Consider the following 24,485-nt stretch of genomic DNA (forward strand, 5'->3'; position numbering starts at 1 on the left):
TATTCATAATGACAATTAGAAAAGTAATTTAGCAAGTTGATAGAAACAGGTATAGAAACATGAAGGAAACAGGAAACATACTGATTATAAAATGGGATAAAAAAAAAAACATTTTTCTTTAATATTTTTTATAGGGGGTGGTACCAGGCATTGAATCCAGGGGCATTTTACCTCTGAACTGTACCCCCAGCCCTAATTTTTATTCTGAAACAGGGTCTCACTAAGTTGAGGAGGGCCTCACTAAATAGCTGAGGCTGAGCACAAACCTGCAAACCTCCTGTCTCAGTCTCCCAAGTACTGGGATTACAAGCATGCACCACCACCATGCCCACCTAAGAATTTTATTTGAAGAAGTCAATTCCTTAACTTCTTCATCAAGGATCAATCAATCCAAGATACTATTAGTAAAATTTCACCAAAATAATCTAATACATCTAACTCAGATTCCCCCCCACCCCCGGTACTGGGGATGAAACCCAGGGAGATTCTACCTCCAAGCTATATTCCCAGCCCTATTTTTTATTCTGTATTTTGAAACAGGGTCAAAGTTGTAGAGGACCTAAGTAGCTGAGGCTGGCCGTGAACTTGTGACTCGCCTGTCTCAGCCTCCCAAGTACTGGGATTACCAGCGTGCACCACCACACCTGCTCTTAGATTTTAACAGGACTCTCAGAGTAAACATTATCACCTGTATTTTTTTGTAATTTTAACCTAAACTTTTAATATAAAAACTGCAAGGCATATATGTTTTCCCAGAAACTTTTCCTCAAAATGAAGTATTTCCAAGTTAAATTTTCAGTTTGTCTCAAAATAAAATTTGCTCCATTAATAAAATTAGAAACTTACCCATGAGCTATTTCTAAGTACTCTGAATTAAGCCTACAGAGCTTTCCCATTTTTCTCTTAATTTCATTTCTTACAGTACTATAGTCACACATATTTAGAACAAAAAATTTGTCAATACTTTTAAAGTAATTAAGTTTTAAATGTTAAGCGTAAGAAATCATACTACTTTCTTACGGGTGGAACTTTCTGTGATGAATATTATATACATACACTTAATGATATGATACATAAGTTTAACAACTACTTTTTAAAATGATTACATTCTTATAACACAAAAGGAAAAGAAATATGATCATATGCCTGGGTAATCAGACCTATGGTCTCTAATAACGTAAATCATCAGATAGCCTCTAATAGAAAACCCGCAGTATTTTAAATTGCAAAGAAATATTTCCTACCTTTCCTGCTTCTCTTTCTAAGTCGACATACTCCCGGCTAGGTGTTTGCCGCTGTTCGCCCTGCCAGCTGGCCGGAAAAAACTGGAGAGACAGATTGGTTCCTGTGGCCACAAAAGCCTTTTAGAAAAATCAATACAAACAGGATCAGAAGCAGGACATTACATAAATTATGCAGGCAGTCATTTATTTTTACATCAGTTTATGTCTTAAGCCAGGCAGCACTGAGAATACTTAAAAGTAAAAAAAACATGCACTCATCATTTTTCTTAAGTATTAAGTTACAAACATCTGATTCCATTTTAAGGACATTTGCCATTGGCTGCTTAGATATAAAATCAAACATGGAATCAATACTTTCTTTCAGGTCAATTTTTTTGCTGATGTTAGGATCTCACACTGGTAATGTCTAACCAGAAGCCACTATCCTTGCATTTTAAAACATACATATATATGTATATGTATATATATATATGTATGTATATATATATTTTTTTTTCTTGTGTGTGTGTCTGTGTGGTACTGGGGGAGGAACCCAGGGGCTTTTCTACCTCCGGGCTATACTCCCAGACCTATTTTATATTTTATTTGGACACAGGGTTTCACTAAGTTGCTGAGAGTTTCACCAAGTAGCTAAGGTTGCCTTCAAACTTATGGGATCCTCCTGTCTCAGTCTCCCAAAGCACTAGAGATTTTATTTATTTATTTATTTATTTAGGTGGTACTGGGGTGAAACCCAGAGGCTTTCTACCTCTGGGCTATACTCTCAGACCTATTTTATATTTTATTTGGAAACAGGGTCTAAGTTGCTGAGAACCTCACTAAGTAGCTGAGGCTGGCCTGGAACCTGTGCAATCCTCCTGTCTCAGCCTCCCAAGCGCGAGGATTACAAGCATGCGCCACCATGCCCAGCAAAGCACACCACAATTTAAAGTTATATATTTACATATATTATATATTTATATATGAGACCCCTTTTTTCTTTTGTGGTACTGGGACTTGAATCCATGGGCATTCTATCTCCGATCCACACCTTCGGCCTTTTTTTTTTTTTTATTTTTGTGGGTCTGGGGATGGAACCCAGGGGCATTCAACCTCCAAGCTACACCCCTTGCCCTATTTTTTTTAATTCTTTTTATTTTATTTTATTTATTTTTTTGGTACTGGGGTTCCTAGAAGCCCTTCTACCTCTGGGCTACACTTCCAGACCTATTTTTACATTTTTTATTTGGAAACAGGGTCTCCTAAGCAAGCGCACGCAACTGGCTTCGAACCTGCGCGATCCTCCTGTCTCTGCCTCCCAAGCGCGGGGATTACAAGCGTGCACCACCACGCCTGGCTATTCTTTATTTTTTTTAGACCAGGTCTCACTGAGTTGCAGAGGGCCTCACTAACTACCTGAGGCTGTCCACGAACTGCGATTCTCCAGTCTCAGCCTTCCAAATGCTGGGATTACAAGCGTGCACCACCACACAAGGCCTTATTTTAGTTTTAAACTGAAACAGATTCTTGCTAGGCTGATGAATCTCACTACACTGAGGCTGTACTCAAACTTGTGATTCTCCTGTAAGCTTTCCAAGTACTGGCATTACTGGCATGCAATACCACACCTGGGCTAACATTTTAATTTTTCGATTTCCCTTGCTCAAGAAAACACTGAATAGTGTGGGGCTCATAAAAAATGCAGTGTGAGCCGGGCGTGGTGGTGCATGCTTGTAATCCCAGCATTTGTCCCGCGGACAGCCTCAGCTACTTAGTGAGGCTCTGCAACTCAGTAAGACCCGGTTTCAAAATAAAGAATAAAAAATAGGGCAGGGGGTGTAGCTCGGAGGTCGAATGCCCCTGGGTTCTATCCCCAGACCCGCAAAAAAAAAAAAAATGCAGTGTGTAAGTACTTTTCTTTTTATGGTACTGGAGACTGAACAGGGCATAGGGCATTCTACCACTGAGCTACACTATCAGTCCTATTTGAAACAGGGTCTCAGCAGAGCATGGTAATACACACATGTAATCCAAGTACTTGGGAGGATTGCAGGTTCATGACCAACTTCAGCAATTTATTGAGGATTGCACAGCAACTTAGCAGGACATACTTTCAAAATAAAAAAACAAACACTAGGGCATAGTAGTACACATTTATAATCCCAGTACTTGAGAAGCTGAGAAGGATCCTAGGTTCATGGTCAACCTGAACAATTTATGGAGGCCCTCAGCAATTTTTGTTTTTGTTTTGTTTTTGGTGCTGGGGATGGAACCCAGAGGCTTTCTACCTTTGGGCTAGACTCCCAGACCTATTTTCTATTTTATTTGGAAACAGGGTCTCACTAAGTTGCGAGAGCCTCACTAAGTAGTGAATCTGGCTTCAAACCTGTATGATCCTCCTGTCTCAGCCTCCCAAGTACTGGGATTACAAGCATGCACCACCACGCCTGGCCGGACCCCCAGCAATTTAGCAAGAACCTGTTTCAAAATAAAAAACAAGAGCAGGGCTTGGTGATATTCGCTTGTAATCCCAGTACTTGAGAGGCTGAGATAGGAGGATCACAGGTTCAAGGCCAACCTCAGCTATTTAGTGAGAACCTCAACAACTTACTGAGACTAAATAAAAAATAAAATATAGGGCTAGGGGTGTAGTTCAGAGGTAGAATGCCCCTGAGTTCAATCCCCAGTACTAAATAAATAACAAAATTAGGCTAGAGGTATTAGCTCAGAGGTAGAATACTCTTTGTTTCAATTCCTAGTATCAAAATAAAACAGAGCTGGGGACCCAGCTCAGAGATAGAACACCCCCTAGGTGCAATCCCTGGTATAAAACACACACACACACACACACACACACACACACACACACACACGAAAAAGAAATAGGATTTCATTAATTTACTGCACAGTAGCCTTTGAGATACTCTTGTCTTAGCCTCCCAAGCACTGGGATTACGAGTGTGTATGCACCACCACACCTGGCATCATCTGTTTCCAAGTACAGTCTTCATTTGCAAGAAGTTCATATTTGCCGGACATGGTGGCGCACACTTGTAATCCCAGCATTCGAGAGGCTGAGACCAGAGAATCGTGGTTCACGGCCAGCCCAGCTACATAGCGAGGCCCTCTACAATAGTGAGACCCTGTTTCAAAATAAAGAATAAAAAATAGGGCAGGGGGTGTAGCTCAGAGGTCAAATTCCCCTGGGTTCCAACCCCAGACCGGCAAAAAAAAAAAAAAAAAAAAAAAAAAAAAAGTTATTTTAAGCAATGGATTTAAAAACATTAGCTGACACAACTATCCACTAGTTCCCATGATGGTTAATATTTGTGTGTGTGTGTTTGTGTGTGTGTGGGGGGGTATTAGGGATTGAATCCAAGGGCATCTGACCTCTGTTATTTTGATACAGGGTTTCCCTAATTTGAAGAGGGCCTTGGTAAGTAGATGAGGCTGGCTACAAACCTGTGATCCTCCTGTCTCAGCCTCTCAGGTACTGGGATTACAAGCACATGCCTGGCTTAATAGTTTATTCTTTAGGAGTAAAAATTATCCTTCCTATTTCTACTACTGCTACTAAAGGTACTTTGAAAACTTAAATGCTTCCTAGCACAGTAGTGCATGCTTGTAATCCCAGTACTTGGGAGGCTGAAACAGGAGGATCACAAGTTCAGAGCCAACCTCGGCAACTTAGTGAGGTCTTCAGCCACTGAGTAAGATTCTGTTTCAAAATAAAAAATAAGGGTCGGGCGTGGTGGCACACGCTTGTAATCCCCACGCTTGGGAGGCGGAGACAGGAGGATCGCGCAGGTTCGAAGCCAGCCGCGCTGGCGTAAGAGACCCTGTTTCAAAAACATAAAATAGGTCTGGGAGTGTAGCCCGGAGGTTGAAGGGCTTCCAGGAACCCCTGTACCACCAAAAATAAATAAATAAATAAATAAATAAATAAAATAAAATAAAAAATTGGAAAAGTACCAAGTAAACACTATGTCACTTTTGGCTGAATAATAAAAGAGACAACATTGGCCTCCAACTCCTGGGCTCAAGGGCCTCTTGCCTCAACCTCCCCAAGTAGCTGGGACTGCAGGCACCAGCCAATGCACCCGGTGTGAGAAAGATAACTCAGAAATTAATAACAAGGGCAACCTTTTCAGCCTCGGATAATAAAATTTCCAGAGCAGAGTAGTGGCAAAGCAGAAATTCAGCCCATGAATTTTCCTCCCAGCAGTACTGTTCTCCCAGCAGCAACCCTTCCACCTCCAATGTACCCCAAACCAGATGTGCGCTAAAGACACTCTGCAAATCTTATCTTACCTCCTGTGTGAATCACCACCGCAGGAGAGAGTTCCTGCCTTACCACTTTACGCCCATTATCTCATCAGGATAAATCAGAGAAATAGAGTGGTAAAAACTAATTATTCTAAAATATTTCTAGAATAGCATTTTCCAAATTTACTTGAGTGGGGAACTCTTTTTAATTTGTTTTGAGGTGCAGGGTATCAAACCCAGGACCCCATCGATGCTAGGCAAGCGCCATACCACTGAGCTATAGTACGCCAACCTGGAACTTTTCAAATGGAATACCTATGTATGTATACACATACACTGTATGTGTATACAGTGGAGTTGAAAAACTGCTTGAAGTCGGGCGTGGTGGCGCACACTTGTAATCCCCGCGCTTGGGAGGCAGAGACAGGAGGATTGCGCAGGTTCAAAGCCAGCCACGTGCGCTGGCTTAGGAGACCCTGTTTCCAAATAAAAATGTCAAAATAGGTCTGGGAGTGTAGCCTGGAGGTAGAAGGGCTTCCAGGAACCCCAGTACCATCAAAAAGAAAAACTTCTTGAAAAAAAGGTGTGTGTGTGTGTGTTTCCTAGGATGGAGCCCAGGGGCCTCTACCTCCGGGCTCTACTCCCGACTAGTTTTCTATTTGGAAACAGGGTCTCACTAAGTTGCTGAGAGCCTCACTAAGTAGCTGAGGCTGGCTTTGAACCTGTGTGATCCTCCTGTTTCAGCCTCCCAAGTACTGGGATTACAAGTGTGAGCCACCACGCCCAGCTGCTTAAAAATATTAATATGTTACAGTGGTATAAAGTAAGTCTTCCAGGTTGTCTTAATTATATTTTATAGTTTTTCTAAGTTTTAATACCACACACCTCATGACAATCCAACATCCTTTTACCATTCAATCTTCAGGATCAAAGATATGTCAAGGGGCATGGTGGCACATGCTTGTAATTCCAGTCTTGCGAGGCTGAGACAGAAGGATTGCAGGTTCATGGCCAGCCTCAGCTAACCTAGTGAGGCCCTCCTAAACTTAGTTGAGACCCCGTTTCAAAATTAAGAATAAAAAATAGGCCAGGTGTGGTGGCTCATACTTGTAATCCCAGCATTTGGGAGGCTGAGACTGGAGGATCAAAGTTTGTGGACAGCCTCAGCTACTTAGTGAGGCCCTCCACAACTCAGTGAGACCTTGCTTCAAAATAAAGAATACAAAATAGGGCTGGGGGGTGTACCTAGGTGGTAAATGCCCCAGTTCCATCCCCAGTACCGCAAAAAAAAAAAATAAGAGGGGGGCTGGGTGTAGCTTGGAGATAGAATTCCCCTGGATTCAACCCCCAGTTCTGGGAAGGGGGGGAATATATATATATATATATATATATATATATATATATATATAGAGAGAGAGAGAGAGAGAGAGAGAGTGTGTGTGTGTGTGTGCGAGCGCGCGTGCGAGCGAGCACGCGCGATATTTTATTCCCTCCACAGTTCCACAGTAGAGTCGCCATACTTCTCATAAGGATTCTTTTTTTTGCAGGTCTGGGGATGGAACCCAGGGGGCATTCTACCTCTGAGCTACACCCCCTGCCCTATTTTTTATTCTTTTTCATTTGAAACAGGGTCTCACTAAGTTGCAGAGGGCCTCACTAATACCACAATCCTCTGGTCTCAGCCTCCTGAATGCTGGGATTACAAGCATACGCCACCATGCCCGGCTTATAAGGATTCTTTATTAATTATTTATATTGAAGATATCTCCAACACTCTTGTTTTTTTATCAAGCCAAGGATCAAACACGGGGCTTTATTCATGCCAGGCAAGTACCCTGTCACTGAGCTAAATCACCAACCTCTCTAACACCCTTAAAAAGAATAAGTTGGGTATAGTAGAGCACACCTGTAATCCCAGAATTGGGGAGGCTGAGACAGGAGGATCCCAGGTTCAAGGACAGTCTCAGCAAAGAGCAAACTTTCAGCAATCTAGAGCGACCTTGCTTCAAAATGAAAAATAAGCTGGGCGTGGCACATGTTTGCAATCCCAGCTGAGACAGGAGGCTGAGACAGGATGATGGCGGTTCACAGACAGCCTCAGTTACTTAGTGATGTGAGACCCTGTTTCAAAATAAAGAATAAAAAAAAAATATATATGGCTAGGGCTGGGCATGGTGGTGCACGCTTGTAATCCCTGCGCTTGGGAGGCGGAGACAGGAGGATCCCTCGCTGGCTTGAGACCCTGTTTCCAAATAAAAATATAAAAAATAGGTGTCCAGGAGGGTAGCCCGGAGGTAGGAGGGTTTCCAGGAACCCCAGTACCATTAAAAAAATATATAAGATTAGGGGTATAGCTCGGAGGTAGAATGCCTAGTTTCCATTCCCAGTACCGGAAAAAAAAAAAAAAAAAAAAAGAAAAGAAAATGAAAAAAAGAAAAAGAAAAATAGGGCTGAGGGTATGGCTCAGAGGCAGAATACCCTGGGTTTAATCTCCAATACCACAAGTAAATAAATAAATGAAATAAATCAGATTTTACTAGTCTCTATCATCAGTGTTATTTCATAATGTGCTGAGGAAGCTGATAAAATTTTGTAGTGAATGAGGAAAACACTACAGCCCCTATTTTCTTTTTCTTTTTTATTTTTATTTTTTGTGTGTGTGTGTTACTGGAGATAGAACCCAGAACCTTCTATCTCCAGGCAACATCCCAGACCCATATGTGTGTGTGTGTGTGTTTGTATACATACATGTATATATACATATATGTATGTATATGTGTGTGTGTGTATATTTTGTGTGGTACTGGGGATGGAACCCCAGTAACTCCAAGCTACACCTACATCCCCAGCCCTATTTTTCACTCTTTATTTTGAAACAGGGTCTCACTGAGTTGCAGAGGGCCTAAGTAGTAGCTGAGGTTGTCTGAAAACCATGATCATCCTATCTCAGCCTCCCAGATGCTGGGATTACAAGAGTGCGCCACCACGCCCAGCTCCATTTTATATTTTATTTGGAAATAGGGTTTCATTAAGTTACTGAAAGCCTAAGTTGCTGAAGCAGGCTTCAAACCTACAATCCTCCTTTCTCAGCCTCCTAACTACTGGGATTACAAGCATGCTCCACCACGCCCAGAACCCTTAATTTCCTTCACCTCAAAATTCAAGATAAATTATTTACTGACCTCACTGGTACATGAGACATAGTCAAAGTAAAAAGGGAGGGGGAAAAACAACAACTGGGCAAAAAAAGGATAGGCAAGTTTTGAAAATTATATATTCTTTTGGATATATGACTACTATCAAAATAGGGGCAAAATAATGCCATTTTCACAACTAAACAGGTAAAAACCACAGCCTGTTCATAAGTCATAACATATTTTAGGCATTACACTAGGTAGTCTCTAAATTCAAATAATCAAAGTAACTCTGATGCAAAAGGCATTGAGCAAAGTACCTATATCTAGAAGTGTATATTCAGACTTATTATAGTCTTCACCCTGTAGGAGCTAAGGATCCTGTAATTTAAATGTGTGTAACAATTAAAAAGGGGAGACTCGAAAGGGAAATGTGAAATTTCTTCTCAAATGCAAATAGTTACATTATTCAAAAGAGATGTAGCATCTTAAATACAAATCTCATAGGACTCAATCTACCTTCTTTAATATTTCTCAAAAAACAAATTAAACTTATTAAAATTTATAGAATTAAGCCAGGTGAGCCGGGCGTGGTGGCGCACGCTTGTAATCCCCGCCCTTGGGAGGCCGAGATAGGAGTATCGCACAGGTTCGAAGCCAGCCTGAGCTACTTAGAGAGGCTCTCAGCAACTTAGTGAGACCCTGTTTCTAAATAAAATATTAAAAAGGTCTGGGAGTATAGCCCTGAGATAGAAAGCCCCTGGGTTCCACCTCCAGTACCACAAAAAAAGAAAAAAAAAGAAAAAATTAAGCCAGGTGTGGTAGCACAGGCTTGTCATCCCAGCATTTGGGTGGCTGAGACAGGAGGATCACAGTTTCCAGACAGCCTCAGCTACTGCTTAGCGAGGCCCTTTGCAACTTAGTGAGACCCTGTTTCAAAAATGAAATATAGAAAAATAGGGCTGGGGGTGTAGCTTGGAGGTAGAATGTCTCTGGGTTCAATCTCTAGTACCACAAAAACAAAAAAAGAAAGGTATAACAAGTATAGTAATCTATAACACTGATAGTACAGAAATATTATAATATTATAATATAGTTATTCGGACCAACTGTGAGTTGAATTAGATCCACAATTCAGAATTACATGCAGGAAAGTTTGATATGACAAAAAACATCCTACTGGCTTCAATGGTTAAAAAAAAAAAAAACAAAAAACTCAGGTTTAAAAAAGTGGGAGTAGGCTGAGTGTGGTGGTACATACCTGTAATCCCAGTACTTGGGGGGCTGAGACAGGAGGATCTTGGTTCGCAGCCAGCCTCAGCTACTTATGGAGGCCCTTTGCAACTCAGTGAGACTCTGTTTCAAAATAAAGATTAAAAAGCAGAGTGTGGTGGCACACACTTGTAATCCCAGCATTTGGAGGCTGAGACCAAAGGATCCTGGTTTGTGGACAGCCTCAGCTACTTAGTATGGCCCTCAGCAACTCAGTGAGACCCTGTTTCAAAATAAAGAATAAAAAATTGGGCAGGAGGTGTAGCTCAGAGGTCCAATGCTCAGACCTGCAATAAATAAATAAATAAATAAGTAATAGGGCTGGGGGTGTAGCTCAGAGTAGAATGTTCCCTGGGTTCCAACCCAATACCACATTAAAAAAAAAAAAAAAAAAAGAATATCAGCTACCTTTTGCAAAAGAAAATGCAGGCAAGTAATAATACAGTCACTGGACCAACTTAATGAATAATTCTTTACTCAATGCTCAAACAAAAAAGTATTTGTCTTATACATTTGAGTCATACAGATATCATTACAACTACTCAAGAAACTTGGAAGTGGGCTAAAAGCTGGAGTATTACACACTAATGACCAAATACTCCAGAACTCCTCATAAATCAGTATCATCTCACTAATATAATCCCAAAATATACTTAAAATAATTTAAATACGAAATATTCTCTAAGAAGAAATCTGGGTTTGGTAACAAAAAAGGGAGAATTACATCGTGATAAAAATAAATAACAGATTATAAAGGGAGAGGAGTAAATTTTCCAATGTCTTCCTACTATTAACCTTTCAAACAACTGGCCCAAGACAGGTGCAGTTAGAAGGATTCCATTATACAATGCTTCAACTTTGTAAAAATATAATCAACCTCTATTCTATAGTTTCTTCCTAACAGTGCCTATTAGCACCTCCAATAGGACAAACTGAAAGGCGATATGAAAGGATGGCACTTGAGATATTTTCCAACACAGTGCTTGATGAAGGCGAGGAATCAATCTATCACCTAGGCGAATAACTGGGTTTCACAAATCCATAAAATTCTTTAGGAGTGCACGCTTGTGATCCCAGCATTCAGGAGGCTGAAACAGGAGGATCGCGGTTCTCCGTCAGCCTCAGCTACTTAGTGAAGCCCTTTGCAACTCAGTGAGACCCTGTTTCAAAATAAAGAATAAAAATAGGGCTGGGGGTGTAGCTCGGAGACAGAATGTCCCTGGGTTCCATTTAAAAATAAAATTACTTAGGATCCACAGCAACCTGAACAAGATACATGCAGGCCCTAAGAACAGTTGTGTTTTTTCTTTTTTTGTACTACAGATTGAATCCAAGTGTGTTCTACCTCTAAGCTACACCTCCAATTTTATTTATTTTTTGTTTCTGAAACAGGGTCTCAAAACTGCGATCCTCCTGTCTCAGCCGCCCAAGTATCCTCCTGTCTCAGCCGCCCAAGTAATGGGATTACAGGCGTGTTCTACCCCGCCTGTCTTTTTCGGATTCTCTTGAAGAAATTCTAAGAAAAGAAAATGGCATGTCCTTTAGGGCTTCCCCAACACACACACGCACACACACACAGCTCTCTCTTAGGACAATAAATAGATAACTGGAATAAAGAAAAGAAAGATTTATTCTCAGCTCTACTGAGAGCGAAATCGCTTCACACACCCATTTACCAACAAATCCAGCTCCTAAGAAACAAGGTCTCCCTGACCTCGAAGGCAGCCGGGCTCGCCTTCCCGGAGGGTGTTCTCTTCCTGCCCAACACCCGCAGCCGACACCCCGACCCCGGGCCGTGCACGGTCAACCCGGCGGCCGGACCCCGAGCCGGGGACGGGCAGTGAGCTCCCGCCGTGCACCGTCAGCCCAGCAGCCCGCCCCCCGACCCCGGGCCGGGCTGAGAGCTCCCCACCGTGCACCGTCAGCCCAGCAGCCCGCCCCCAAAACCCGGGTCGGGCAGTGAGCTCCCGCCGTGCACGGTCAGCCCAGCAGCCTGTCCCCGACCCCGGGCCGGACAGTGAGCTCCCGCCGTGCACGGTAGACCCGGGTTTACCAGCCCGGGCCGGGCAGTGAGCTCCCGCCCTGCACCGTCAGCCCAGCAGCCGGCCCCCCGACCCCGGGCCGGGCTGAGAGCTCCCCGCCGTGCACGGTCAGCCCAGCAGCCCGCCCCCCCAGCCCGGGCCGCGGCGCGGGGCCCGCGTCTCGAACCCCGAGGAGGAACGCGGCGCCCGCCCGCTCGGACCCGCCCGGCCGCGCAACAAGTGCCCGCGCCACTTACGATCTCGGAGCGGCCGTCGCGGCAGGCGTTCTGGAAGCGCGCCTGGCGCTCCTCGTGGGGCCGGTCCCTGAAGCCGGTGTACTTAATCTGCAAGCAGAGGCGGCCCCCAAGAAATCAGGGGCGGAATCCGCGGCGCCGCCCGGCCCGATAAGGCCGGGCAGAGCCTGCGGCGACGCTGCCCGCCAGATTGGCCGCCCGGCCCGCGCCGCCCAAACTTTTCCCCGCCCGGGCCGCGGCGCGGCCTCACCTCGCACTCGCGGCTCAGCTTCCTGAAGAACTCCTCGTTCTCGAACTTGCTCCTCTGGTCGGGCACGACGCGCGGCATCTTCGCGCCCCAGGCCGCGCGGCCGCCGGGCCCCGCGCTCCCGCTCCCGCCGCCCTTTGTTTGCGGAGCCCGCCCGCGTGGGCGCCCGCGCCGGGAGTCTGGGAGCCGCCGCCGCCCGCGCCCGGCCCGGCCCACGCCGCCGCCGCCGCCCCGGCCGTTGCCCGCCGCCCCCGGCCGCCGCCGCCACTTCCTCTCGCCGCCCACCTCGCCCGCCGCCCCGCCCCGCCCCCGCCGGCCCCACCCTCCGCGTCCCCGGCGCGCGCCCGCCCGCCCCAAACTCCTGCAAACAAGACGCACCATTCACAACTCCGCAGCCCGCGCCGCGCATGCGCCGCCCGCCCGCCCGCGGCGGCTGGGCTGCCCGAGCCCGGCTCCTTCCGCGGCGCAGACCTCTTCCCCTCGCTGGCCGCGCTGCCGGGCGTGCAGCTGCCTTGCAGGGATTCTGCTAGCCGCTGGCAACCGGTAGCAGTCCCGGCGGGCTTTTTTGTCTTGCCCTTATTTGGCCATTTGGAACTTCTGGACTCCCCATCCCCAAACACACACACACACACACACACACACACACACACACACACACACACACACGAGCAGCAACCCCGGATGGCCACTTGAATACAAGGAAACACAAGTCGCTGGGGACTTTGCGTCTCTAAACCCGGCTGGGAGGGGTATAGGCTGGGCACATCAAAGACCAAAGGTGGAAGTACACCAGAGTCAACTGAAACGTTGTGGGAAGGTGGTAACTTTTGGAGTTTGGGGAGGTTTAGTGGGATCCCACACAGCTCTGCCTGCTGGTTGGGGCCTTAGACAAGTACGAACCACTAAGCCTCAGATTCCTAATTTTCAAAATGCAGACACTCATGAACTCATAGTGTTAGCATGAAAGCCTTTAATGTAAGTCTAGAACATAACGTACACTAGATAAATTTACATTTCTAAAGAACAGCCTGAATTGTGTGTGTGTGTGTGTGTGTGTGTGTGTGTCTTGTCAGTCCATACATTTATTCAAATGTGTGATCAACTCCAAAAACAAGACCCACATGTTCTAGGGATGTCATTTAGCCTAAATTGGAGAAAGTCTGACATCAGATTTAGGACAAATTTTGATTCAAAGTTAGTCCTCAGTAAATCCTGTTTCTTCAGTTCCAGTTCATCAGAAACTCAGTCCAACGAAAGCAAATAGGTACCACCACTGCCAGATGGCAAAGGATCGTGAGGATACACCTAAACTCACCGGAAGTAGTGCCCAGGTCACCTGGCAGTCTGCCCAAGAGCAGGATTTGGCAGAATTTCCCATACCTATCCAGTCTAATATGATTTTTACAGATATGGAAGAACTGTTATGGTCGAAATAGAATGTACCCTGGAGAGCTCAGGGTTGATATAGTTAAATCTGAGGGTTGTAATCTCATCAGCAGATAAATCCGGGTAGTAACCTAGGCAGGTAGGATGTGGCTGGAGAAGACAGATTGCTGGGGAATATATATATGGTCCCTGGTCTCCTTGCTTGTGTGTGTCTCTCTCCTCTCCCCCACCCATACTGGGGATGAAACCCAGGGGCAGTCTACCTCTGAGCTACACCCCCAGCCCTATTTTTTATTCTTTGTTTTGAAACAGAGTCTCACTGAGTTGTGAAGGGCCTCACTATGTAGCCGAGGCTGTCAGCGAACTTCTATCTCAGCCTCCCAAATACTGGGATTACAAGCGTGCGCCACCACGCCCAGCTCGCCCTAATTTTTATTATTTAATTTGAAACAGGGTCTCACTAAGTTGCGGAGGGCCTCATTTAGTAGCTGAGGCTATCCCCAAACCGCGATCCTCCGGTCTCAGCCTCCCGAATGCTGGGATTACAAGCGTGCACCACCACGCCCGGCTTACTCATTATTTTGAAACAAGGTCTCACTAAGTTTTTGAGTGTCTCACTAAGTAGCTGAGGCTGGCCATGAACCTGTGAGTCTCCCATCTGAGCCTCCCAATACTGAGATTACAAGCATGTGCCACTAAGCCTGGCACTTATGCTCTCTTGCTTGCGGCCTCCATGATGTGAGAGCAGAGCCTCTCTTCTCTCTGCTTCCTGCCCCGAGCTCCAGGCCCTAGCCTCATATGGACTGAACCCAGAATCTCCAAGATACCGTGAGCCAATAAACCTTCCTTCCTCTAAGTTGTGTGATCAGTTGCTCTGGATTATATTAGTGAGAATATTAAATGAGATAGGAACTAAACTAGGATAACCAACTGCCCCAGTTTGCCAGGGACTATCCTGATTTAAACAATGTAAGTCTCCTGTGCCCCAGGAAACAAATTCGTCCCTAGCAAACCAGAACAGTTGGTCACTCTGAGGCCTGTAGTGATTGCCCAAGATCAAAGCTTTTCAGCAACGTCAAATTTACAAGCCAGCCAGGTGAGGTGGCATATATGTGTAGTCCCAGCTACTTGAGAGGCTGAGGCAAGAGGATCACTTGAACCTAGGAGGGTTTTTTTGTTTGTTTGTTTGTTTTTGATACTAGATATTGAACCCAAGGGCGTTCTACCTTCTGAGCTACACCCTCAGCCCTCATTTTTATTCTTTTTTTAATTCTTTTTTATTCTTTTTTTATTCTTTTTTTTATTATTTTGAAACAGAGTCTCACTAAATTGTGGAGGGCCTCACTAAGTAGCTGAGGCAGGCTATGAACCTGGGATCCTCCTGTCTCAGCTTCCCAAGTACTGGGATGAAAAGCATATGCCACCATGCCCAGCTGAGCCAGGAGTTTGAAGCTAGTCTGCACAACATAATAGAAGAAAAGAAGGAGAGAAGGAAGGAAGGAAGGAAGGAAGGAAGGAAGGAAGGAGTAGTCTGGTCATTTTGATAAACACTTTCCTTCTGAATAGCAAACATAGAAACAGTTCCTTCATAGGGTATGTTCCCCTGACCCACACCAAGCCTTTGGGAATGGATTTGTGTCTACACAAACAAAAATGGTATAGACACGGGTGCCTTCAACTACCTCAGAATCTTCCCCTTAGTCCTCTTTCTTGCAAGTGGCAGAAACTCAGTTTCAAAAAACTTAAAATCAGAAGGGATCTGTTGCTGGGCATGGTGGCGCACATTTGTAATCCCAACATTCAGGAGGCTGAGACAGGAAGATTGTGGTTTGAGGTCAGCCTCAGCTACTTAGTGAGGTTCTTTGCAACTCAGTGAGACTCTGTTTCAAAATAAAGAATAAAAAATAGGGCTGGGGGTGTTGCTCGGAGGTAAAATGCCCCTGGGTTCCATCCCCAGTACTGAAAAAAAAAAAAGGGAGGGTAGGTCTGTTTTATGTCAAGCATATCAGAGAGACAGAGATGAACACCATTCATGTAATATTCTCTTTTTCATTTCTTCTCACTGCTTAATTCTCTCAAATTCTCTTCAATGACATTCATTTTCTGGCAAAGTATGGGAGCAGCCACCCCTCCATTATCTCATAAAATTACTGGGAAAGACTTTGATAGTCCATCCTGGGTAATGTCTTCTCCCTTCTGCCACAACACTATGCCAAGGCAGACATGGTGACATGATTGGTCAGTTTATACCATATGCCCTCCCACCAGGGTTTGGGGGCCTCTGATTGGCAGCCTCGAAAGAATCTGACAGTTGAAAGAAGGAGATATCAGAGTGCATTATGGGTCGACTGAACAGTTTCTATCAGCTACATCTTGCAAAGGATGCCACTTCTTTCTTTCTTTCTTTCTTTCCTTCTTTTCTTCTTTCCTTCTTTCTTTTCGGTGGTGCTGGGGAGTGAATTTAGAGTCATGCTACCTCCAAGCTACACCCACTCCCAATTTTTTATTTTGATACAGGGTCTCACTAAATTGCTGGAAGCCTTGCTAAGTTGCTAAGGTTGGCTTCAAACCTGGTGATCTTCCCGTCTCAACCTCCCAAGTACCGGGATTACAAATGTGCTTAATGAGATCCTGTTTCAAAATAAAAAGAAGAGCTGGGTGTGGTGGCGCACGCTTGTAATCCCAAAGCTTGGGAGGCTGAGACAGGAGGATTGCACAGATTCAAAGCCAGCCTCAGCTATTTAGTGAGGCTCTCAGCAACTTAGTGAGACCCTGTTTCCAAATAAAGTATAAAATAGATCTGGGAGTGTAGCCCAGAGGTAGAAAAGCCCATGGGTTCTACCCCCAGTAACACACACACACACACACACACACACACACACAGAGCTGGGCGCGATGGTGCATGCCTATAATCATTGTACTTGGGTGGCTGAGTCAGGAAGATTGCAGGTTCAAAGATAGCCCCAGCAAGGGATCAAAACCCTCAGCAAAACTGGGCATGGCAGCACAGGCTTGTAATCTCAGTACTTGGGAGGCTGAGACAGGAGGATTGCAGATTCTTGACCAGTCTCAGCAACTTAGTGAGGCTCTCCACATCTTAGTGAGATCCTGTTTCCAAATAAAATAATAAAATAGGGCTGGGAGTGTAGCTCAGAGGTACAAAGCACCTGAGCTCCATCCCTGGCACAAAAAAAAAAATAATAATAAATTAAAGAAAGGAGGAAAGAATGAGTGAATGAATGAAAGGAAGGAAGGAAGGAAAGAAGGAAGGAAGATGGCTGAGGGTGTAGCTCAGAGGTAGAATGCCTCTTGGTTCAATTACCAGTACCACAAAAGAAAAAGAAAAAATTCCACAAGAAGCACTGTTACTCCAAAGTGGGTTCAAGCAGGACTCACAGACTAACTTTGGCTCTAGACTCTAGAAATAATTGTTTCTGCGCTGGGCGTGGTGGTGCACAGTTTGTCATCCCCGCGCTTGGGAGGCGGAGACAGGAGGATAACTCAGGTTCCAAGCCAGCCATGCTGGCTTAAGAGACCCTGTTTCCAAATAAAAATATAAAATAGGTATGGGAGTGTAGCCCGGAGGTAGAAGGGCTTCCAGGAACCCCAGACCCACCAATAAACAAACAAACAAACAAACAAACAAACAAATAGTTTCTGCCATGAGAAACGTGGAATAAATAAAAGTAAAAAATACTTGTAACCCCAGTACTTGGGAGGCTGAGACAGGAATAGCACAGGTTTGAGGACAGTCTCAGCAAGTAGTGAGACTCTCATCAACTTAGTGAGACCCTATTTCAAAATAAAAATAAAGCCGGGCGTGGTGGGACATGCTTGTAATCCCAGCATTTAGGAGGTGGAGACGGGAGGATTGCAGTTTATGGACAGCCTCAGCTATTTAGCAGAGGCCCTTCACAACTCCATGAGATCCTCTTTCAAAAAACAAAAGACTAATAAATAGGGCTGGGAGTGTAGCTTGGAGGTAGAATGCCCCTGAGTTCCATCCCCAGTACCGCAATAAACAAACAAACAAACAAACAAATATAAAAGTAAAATAGGAGCCAGGTATGGTGGCACATACTTATAATCCTAGTATTTGGGAGGCTGAGACAGGAAGGTCCAGGTTCACGGCCAGCCCAGCTACTTAATGAGGCCCTTTGCAACTCATTTAGACCCTGTTTCCAAATACAAACTAAAAAATAGTGCTGGGGGTGTAGCTCAGAAGTAGAATGTCCCAGGGTTCCATCCTCAGTACTGCAATAAATAAATAAATAAATAAATAAATAAATAAATAAATAAATAGCAGGGCGTAGTGGCACACACTTGTAATCCCAGCAGAGAGGCTGAGACCTGAGGATCGCAGTTCGCAGGCAGCCTCAGCTACTTACTGAGGCCCTCTGGAACTTAGTGAGACCCTGTTTCAAAATAAAGAATATAAAAAATAGGGCAGGAGGTGTAGCTCGGAGGTCAAATGATCCTGGGTGTAGCTCAGAAGTAGAATGCCTCAGCTGGGCGTGGTGTCACACGCCTGTAATCCCGGTGCTTGGGAGGCGGAGACAGGAGGATCGAAGCCAGCCTCTCACGCTGGTTTAGGAGACCCTGTTTCCAAATAAAAATATAAAATAGGTCTGGGAGTGTAGCCCAGAGGTAAAAGGGCTAAAGGTCTTCCAGGAATCCCAGTACCACCACCAAAAAAAAAAAAAAAAAAAAAGTAGAATGCCTCAGAGTTCAATCTCCAGTGTCACAAAAATAAATAGATAAATAAATAAATAAATCAGAAGATATCTAGAGTTGTCTAAACGGCCAGCAGGCAGACACCATGAGCTTTGGCAAGCAAAAAGGTGAAGAGCAAGGGGAAGCCTGGCATGGTGGCACACACCTGCAATCTCAGTACTTGTGGGACTGAGACAGAAAGACTTAGTAACCTAGAGATACCTTGTTAAAAAAAAAAAAAAAAAAAAAAGGGGCTGGGGATGTAGCTTAGAGGCAAAGTGCCCCAGGGTTCAATCCCCAGTACTGCACACACAAAATATGCCCCTGGATGGGTGGAAGGGTAGAACAGGCCCGGCTGCTCTGTCTGCTGAATGGGTACGTACAGAGAACCACGTCACTGTTAAGTTGGGTCCTGCACTCATGTGACTTTGTGTCACATGACCTCTGCAGGGCAAGGGAGGGGCTGAAACCCCCGCGAGAATTGGGCGTTCCCACGAGTAAAACCCCCATCTCGCGAGATGCATGCCTTTAAAAGGAGAGCCCGCGTCCTCTAGCTTCGGACAGGCGCGCGGGCCCCACAGTGCCTCGCCCTGATCCCCGGGAGAGCCGTGCCATTAAAACTTTACATGCCACGTGTACCGGACCTCTCTCGTGTTTTTCACACTCCGCCGTACGCACATTATTTTTATTTTACTCGCATTTAATTTTTTATTTTACTTATCATTTGGTGCCGAAACCCGGGAGAACTCTTGGGTCCCTCCCCATTTTTTTTTCCTTTTTTTTTTCTTTGTTTTCTCTTTTTATTTTTACTCTCTTTTTGAGCCCCGGACTCTCCGACCCGCCAGCAGCTCGACTGTGAGGTCCCACACCAGCGCTCCGCTTGCAGGCGTTGCTCCCACCACTGCCGCCGCTGCTGCCCCGTGCCTGCCCGGACCGTAGGCCATCTTTTCAGCCCCGCGCTCTGCTGAGAGCTCAAGGCCGTCTTTCTGGCCCCGCGCTCTCCGGGAGAGCTGGCGGCCTTCTTCCCGCCCCGGGCTCTGCTGAGAGCTCGCGGCCATCTTTCCAGCCACGAGCTCTGCTGAGAGCTCGCGGCCATCTTTCCAGCCACGAGCTCTGCTGAGAGCTCACGGCCATCTTTTCGGCCCCGCGCTCTGCTGAGAGCCGGTGGCCATCTTTTCCCGCCCATGTGCTCTCTTCCGGAGCGCCGGCGGCCATCTTCCGCGGCCACCACCGCCGGGGCGTGCAGGCTCCACCGGCCGCCAGGCTGCTAGTTCCACCCGCCCGGAGCCAGGCTCCTTGGGTGATGCTGGCACCTGTTCTACTTGCTGACCTCCTGCATGGGCCAGGACCTCTGCCTGCTGCTTGGACCTCCTAAAACCGCCGTTCCCGCCTGCCCACGCCGCCCGCCGCTGGAATGGGACCATGCCGCCCGCGGACTGCGCCACACTGCGCGCCTATGTCTTCTCCGCGCCTGGCGTTGCTTAGACCCGCCTGCCGAGGCCGCCTGCCTCCTCCATCTAGGCGGCCGCCACTCTGCTAAACAGCCCCCAGCCCGCCAAGTCCAGCCCGCGCTCCAGCTGGTTCCTCCACTCGGACTCGCGCCCTGGCGCCCTTCACCCTGTGCCTGCCCACCCCTGCTGCCTGGGCCTGGCCATTCCGGTAAGCAGCCACATGGAATTACTGGGGGGGGGTCGCCAGCTTTGGCCCGCCATCTTGGACACGTGGAATCACTGGGGGGCCGCCATCTTGGCCCCACCATCTTTAACCCCTCCCACCTCATGGCCTCACTGGAGGCCTCGCCATCCTTAACCCCTCCCACCTCGTGGCCTCACTGGAGGCCTCGCCATCCTTAACCCCTCCCACCTCATGGCCTCACTGGAGGCCCCCATCCTTAACCCCTCCCACCTCATGGCCTCACTGGAGGCCTCGCCATCCTTAACCCCTCCCACCTCATGGCCTCACTGGAGGCCCCCATCCTTAACCCCTCCCACCTCATGGCCTCACTGGAGGCCTCGCCATCCTTAACCCCTCCCACCTCATGGCCTCACTGGAGGCCTCGCCATCCTTAACCCCTCCCACCTCATGGCCTCACTGGAGGCCTCGCCATCCTTAACCCCTCCCACCTCATGGCCTCACTGGAGGCCTCGCCATCCTTAACCCCTCCCACCTCATGGCCTCACTGGAGGCCTCACAATCTTTAATCCCTCCCACTTTCCACTCCTAACCAATCCTAGGAGTCGGCGGCCATCTTTCCGGCCCGAGCCAGGCAGCTTGGCACTTGCTCTGCCTGCCAACTGCCTGCGCGGGCCAGGACCTCTGCTTGCCGCTTGGACCTCCTAAAGCACCATTCCAGCTTGGTTCTCCGGTCACCGCCGGGACCTCTGGCCGGTTTGCCCCACCCGCCCCGAGCCAGGCTCACTGGCAGTGCTCCTCGGGGCCCAGCCTCAGCGTCTGGCGCGTGCCTGGAAGCCATTTTGTCTCCACGCCGCGGGCCCGGCAAGCCATGCCGCCTGCGCGCCCCCACTGATCCCACCAGCCGCCAGTGCCGTCCACACCAGCCACCGGCATCCGCGCGCCCTGGCTCCACTGCGCCCCCAGCAGCTTCTCAGCGCTTCTGTCACAGCCAGCGCTGGCCGACATCACTATACTCCGGTAAACTGCCTCCTTCCCTTGGTTAGCGGGTTCCGGACTTGGGTCTTCCGGTCCACTGGGACCTAAAAATCCAAGCGCTTGGTGACCCATTGTCCCCCGGTCCACTGGGACCACGCTGCGGATGACCAGGTCATCCTCCGGTTTTGAGAAGGAATGAAGACGTTCTTCCCTATCTCTTAACCTCTGTTTCCGAACGATTGAGCAGGGAAATCGGGGACGCCCATTTCCTGTTCTTCGTTTCCGCCCGCGAACCAATTATGGGGAGTCGAACCTTTATACTAGCAGATGCCCTGAGAGCCTGTCTGCCTTGATACGAGTTGGGAAATAGGTTGCGGTGGCCCAGGAATAGTTAGGAACTTTTATAAGCGGTCTGGTATCCTTCCAAATGCTCTCCCCCATCAGCTTCCATTTATTTTCCCGCCAGCTGCCATTTTGTGATGGCGCGTAGTCACTGCCTGGTGATGTCACAGTCGCCATCTTGGCCCGCGCCAGACTGCAATTTTGCTGGGCGGCCCGCGTGGGCGCGCCCTAGGTGCTGTGGGAAACGCCGGGGCTGGGGCGACACCCTCTGCCCGTGAGGAGTCTGCGTTGCCATTCTTGCCGGACACCAGCCCCGGGACGCGCTCTTTGTGAGTATAGGTCCGTCATAGCTGACAGAACCTTAACATAGCATCTAAGTTTTAATTCCAGAGAGAAACAGGCGGAAATGGAGCATACACTCCGACTTTGCCAAAAAGCAGATCCCTGGTAGCTGCCCTTCGGTTGGCTGTGGCGGCTCAGCCCCCTGGAGCGCCACCTAGGTGTGGAGGACTGCAACAACAACTACCTCCAGGAGCCTGCCTCAAGTGGGGCAAAGCCACGCCTACCAATCAGACTGCTCGGCGTGTGGCCAGGAGGGCCACTGGAACAGTGCCCTTGGAAAAGGGTGAGCCCCAGGTGCCTCAACACAGGGGGAGCACCTTTCCAGACCAGGCCCCGCCGCTGGCCCTACTCAGCCTGGCTGAAGACTGATGGCTCCTGGATCCCTCAACCTCCATCCTCTTTGCCAGCTCAGGGTAGCTCTCCAGGTACTGAGTAAGCCAGTCTCCTTTTTGGTCGCCTGCTCAATCTCATGATTTGTTTTTTTCTTTAATAGCCCTTGCCTGTTCAAGCCTCCTCAAGCGCACATCACTAAGCTGTCCAGGGTAACCTCCAATTCGCACTGCAGCTATGCACCCACCTGCACCCCCTTCTGGGGGACTGAACTCCCGACTCCTCCCGGCCTGGGGCCCCTGACGACGCCCCTTGACAGCAGGAAGAAGCTAGAGGGTCCAATCGTCATCCATTATCCCTACCATCAAAAGGCCGGAATGTTAAGTTGGGTCCTGCACTCATGTGACTTTGTGTCACATGACCTCTGCAGGGCAAGGGAGGGGCTGAAACCCCCGCGAGAATTGGGCGTTCCCACGAGTAAAACCCCCATCTCGCGAGATGCATGCCTTTAAAAGGAGAGCCCGCGTCCTCTAGCTTCGGACAGGCGCGCGGGCCCCACAGTGCCTCGCCCTGATCCCCGGGAGAGCCGTGCCATTAAAACTTTACATGCCACGTGTACCGGACCTCTCTCGTGTTTTTCACACTCCGCCGTACGCACATTATTTTTATTTTACTCGCATTTAATTTTTTATTTTACTTATCAGTCACCAGGGAAAGAGATGGCAAGCCTGCCAAGCAGACCCAGAACAGCAGAAACCTCTGGCAACCCCAGGCTGCTGGGTAACCCACTTGGTGTCGTCTAGCATCCAACCGGCAGGGACGACTGGGAAGTAAGCCACAGGCGCTCTTCTTGGCTGAACTCTTGTGTGCCTTTGTTGTTGTTTAATTTTTTCCTCTTTCTTTATTTGGGGGGGGGATGTTGATAATGGAAATTGAACCCAGAGGTGTTTTACCTCTGAACTATACCCACAGTCCTATTTTATTTTATTTTTATTTTTGTGTGTGGTACTGGGGATAGAACCCAGGGACATTCTGCCTCCAAGCTACACCCCCAGCCCTATTTTTTATTCTTTATTTTGAAACAAGGTCTCACTAAGTTGCAGAAGGCCTCACTAAGTAGCTGAGGCTGCTCAAGAACCTGATCCTCTGGTCTCAGCCTCCCAAGTACTGGGATTACAAGTGTGCACCATCACGCCCCGGCTCTATTTTTTTTTTTTTTTGAAAAGAGTCCCACAAAGTTGCAGAGGGCCTCACTAAGTTGCTGAGACTGGCAATGAGCCTGTGATTCTCCTGTCTTAGCCTCCCGAGTACTGGTATTATAAATGTGTACCACCACACCTAGCTTTTATTTTTCATTTTAAAACAGGGTCTTAGCCGGGCGCGTGGTGGCGCATGCTTGTAATCTCAGCATTTGGGAGGCTGAGATCGGAGGATGGCGGTTCGTGGACAGCCTCAGCTACTTAGTGAGGCCCTCTGTAACTCAGTGAGACCCTCTTTCAAAATAAAGAATAAAGGCCAGGCATGGTGGCGCACGCTTGTAATCCCCGCGCTTGGGAGGCAGAGACAGGAGGATCGCACAGGTTTGAAGCCAGCCGCGTTGGCTTAGGAGACCCTGTTTCCAAAAATAAAATAGGTCTGGGAGTGTAGCCTGGAGATAGACGGGCTTCCAGGAACCCCAGTACCACCAAGAAAGAAAAAAATTAAAAAAAAATAAAATAAATAAAAAATTGGTCAGGGGCTGTAGCTTGGAGGTCAAATGTCTCTGGGTTCCATCCCCAGACACACAATAAATAAATAAATAAATAAATAAATAAATAAATAAATAAATAAAACAGGTTCTTGCTAAGTTGCTGAGACTGGCCTCAAACTTGCCATCTTCCTGTCTCATCCTCCCAAGTACTAGCATGACAGATGTATACCACTACACCAGGCCCCTCCTTGCTTGCTTTAAAAATAGGATTAAAGCCGGGTGTGGTGGCGCACGCTTGTAATCCCCGCGCTTGGGAGGCTGAGACAGGACGATCGCACAGGTTCGAAGCCAGCCTCAGCTACTTAGTGAGGTTCTCAGCAACTTATTGAGACCCTGTCTCCAAATAAAATATAAAATAGGTCTGGGAGTATAGCCTGGAGGTAGAAAGCCTCTGGGTCCCACCCCCAGTACCACCAAAAAAAAAAAAAAAGAATTAAAATAAAATTTATAAAGGAAATTTTCACCCAAGTCAGGTACATTTAGGGCTGTGCTCCTAATTGCATTGGCTACTGTCCAGCTGGGCATGGATTGATTCAGATGCCACCACACCACTTTATGGAGGAATTCGCTAAAATCCAGCTCTCCTGAGGGCCAC

The 24,485-nt window shown here is 47.5% G+C and overlaps 1 protein-coding gene across 4 annotated transcripts in view; it reads right to left on the reverse strand.

Annotated features, from left to right (window-relative positions):
- The window catches only part of CBFB (core-binding factor subunit beta), a gene marked incomplete at both ends in the record, with an annotated part of 61,229 nt that extends 48,731 nt beyond the window's left edge, over positions 1-12,498 (reverse strand). For 3 of the 4 annotated variants that reach the window (XM_080702172.1, XM_080702170.1, XM_080702169.1), the window contains 3 exons: positions 1,245-1,361; positions 12,174-12,260; positions 12,421-12,498. In XM_080702172.1, coding sequence (XP_080558298.1) covers positions 1,245-1,361; positions 12,174-12,260; positions 12,421-12,498 — 282 coding nt within the window. The remainder of the gene's footprint in view (positions 1-1,244; positions 1,362-12,173; positions 12,261-12,420) is intronic. The other variant, XM_080702171.1, reaches the window with a different exon arrangement.
- Positions 12,499-24,485: the final 11,987 nt, after the last annotated feature.

The sequence above is a fragment of the Muscardinus avellanarius genome, assembly GCF_963383645.1.
Source record: "Muscardinus avellanarius genome assembly, chromosome: 10".
Lineage (NCBI taxonomy): Eukaryota > Metazoa > Chordata > Mammalia > Rodentia > Gliridae > Muscardinus > Muscardinus avellanarius.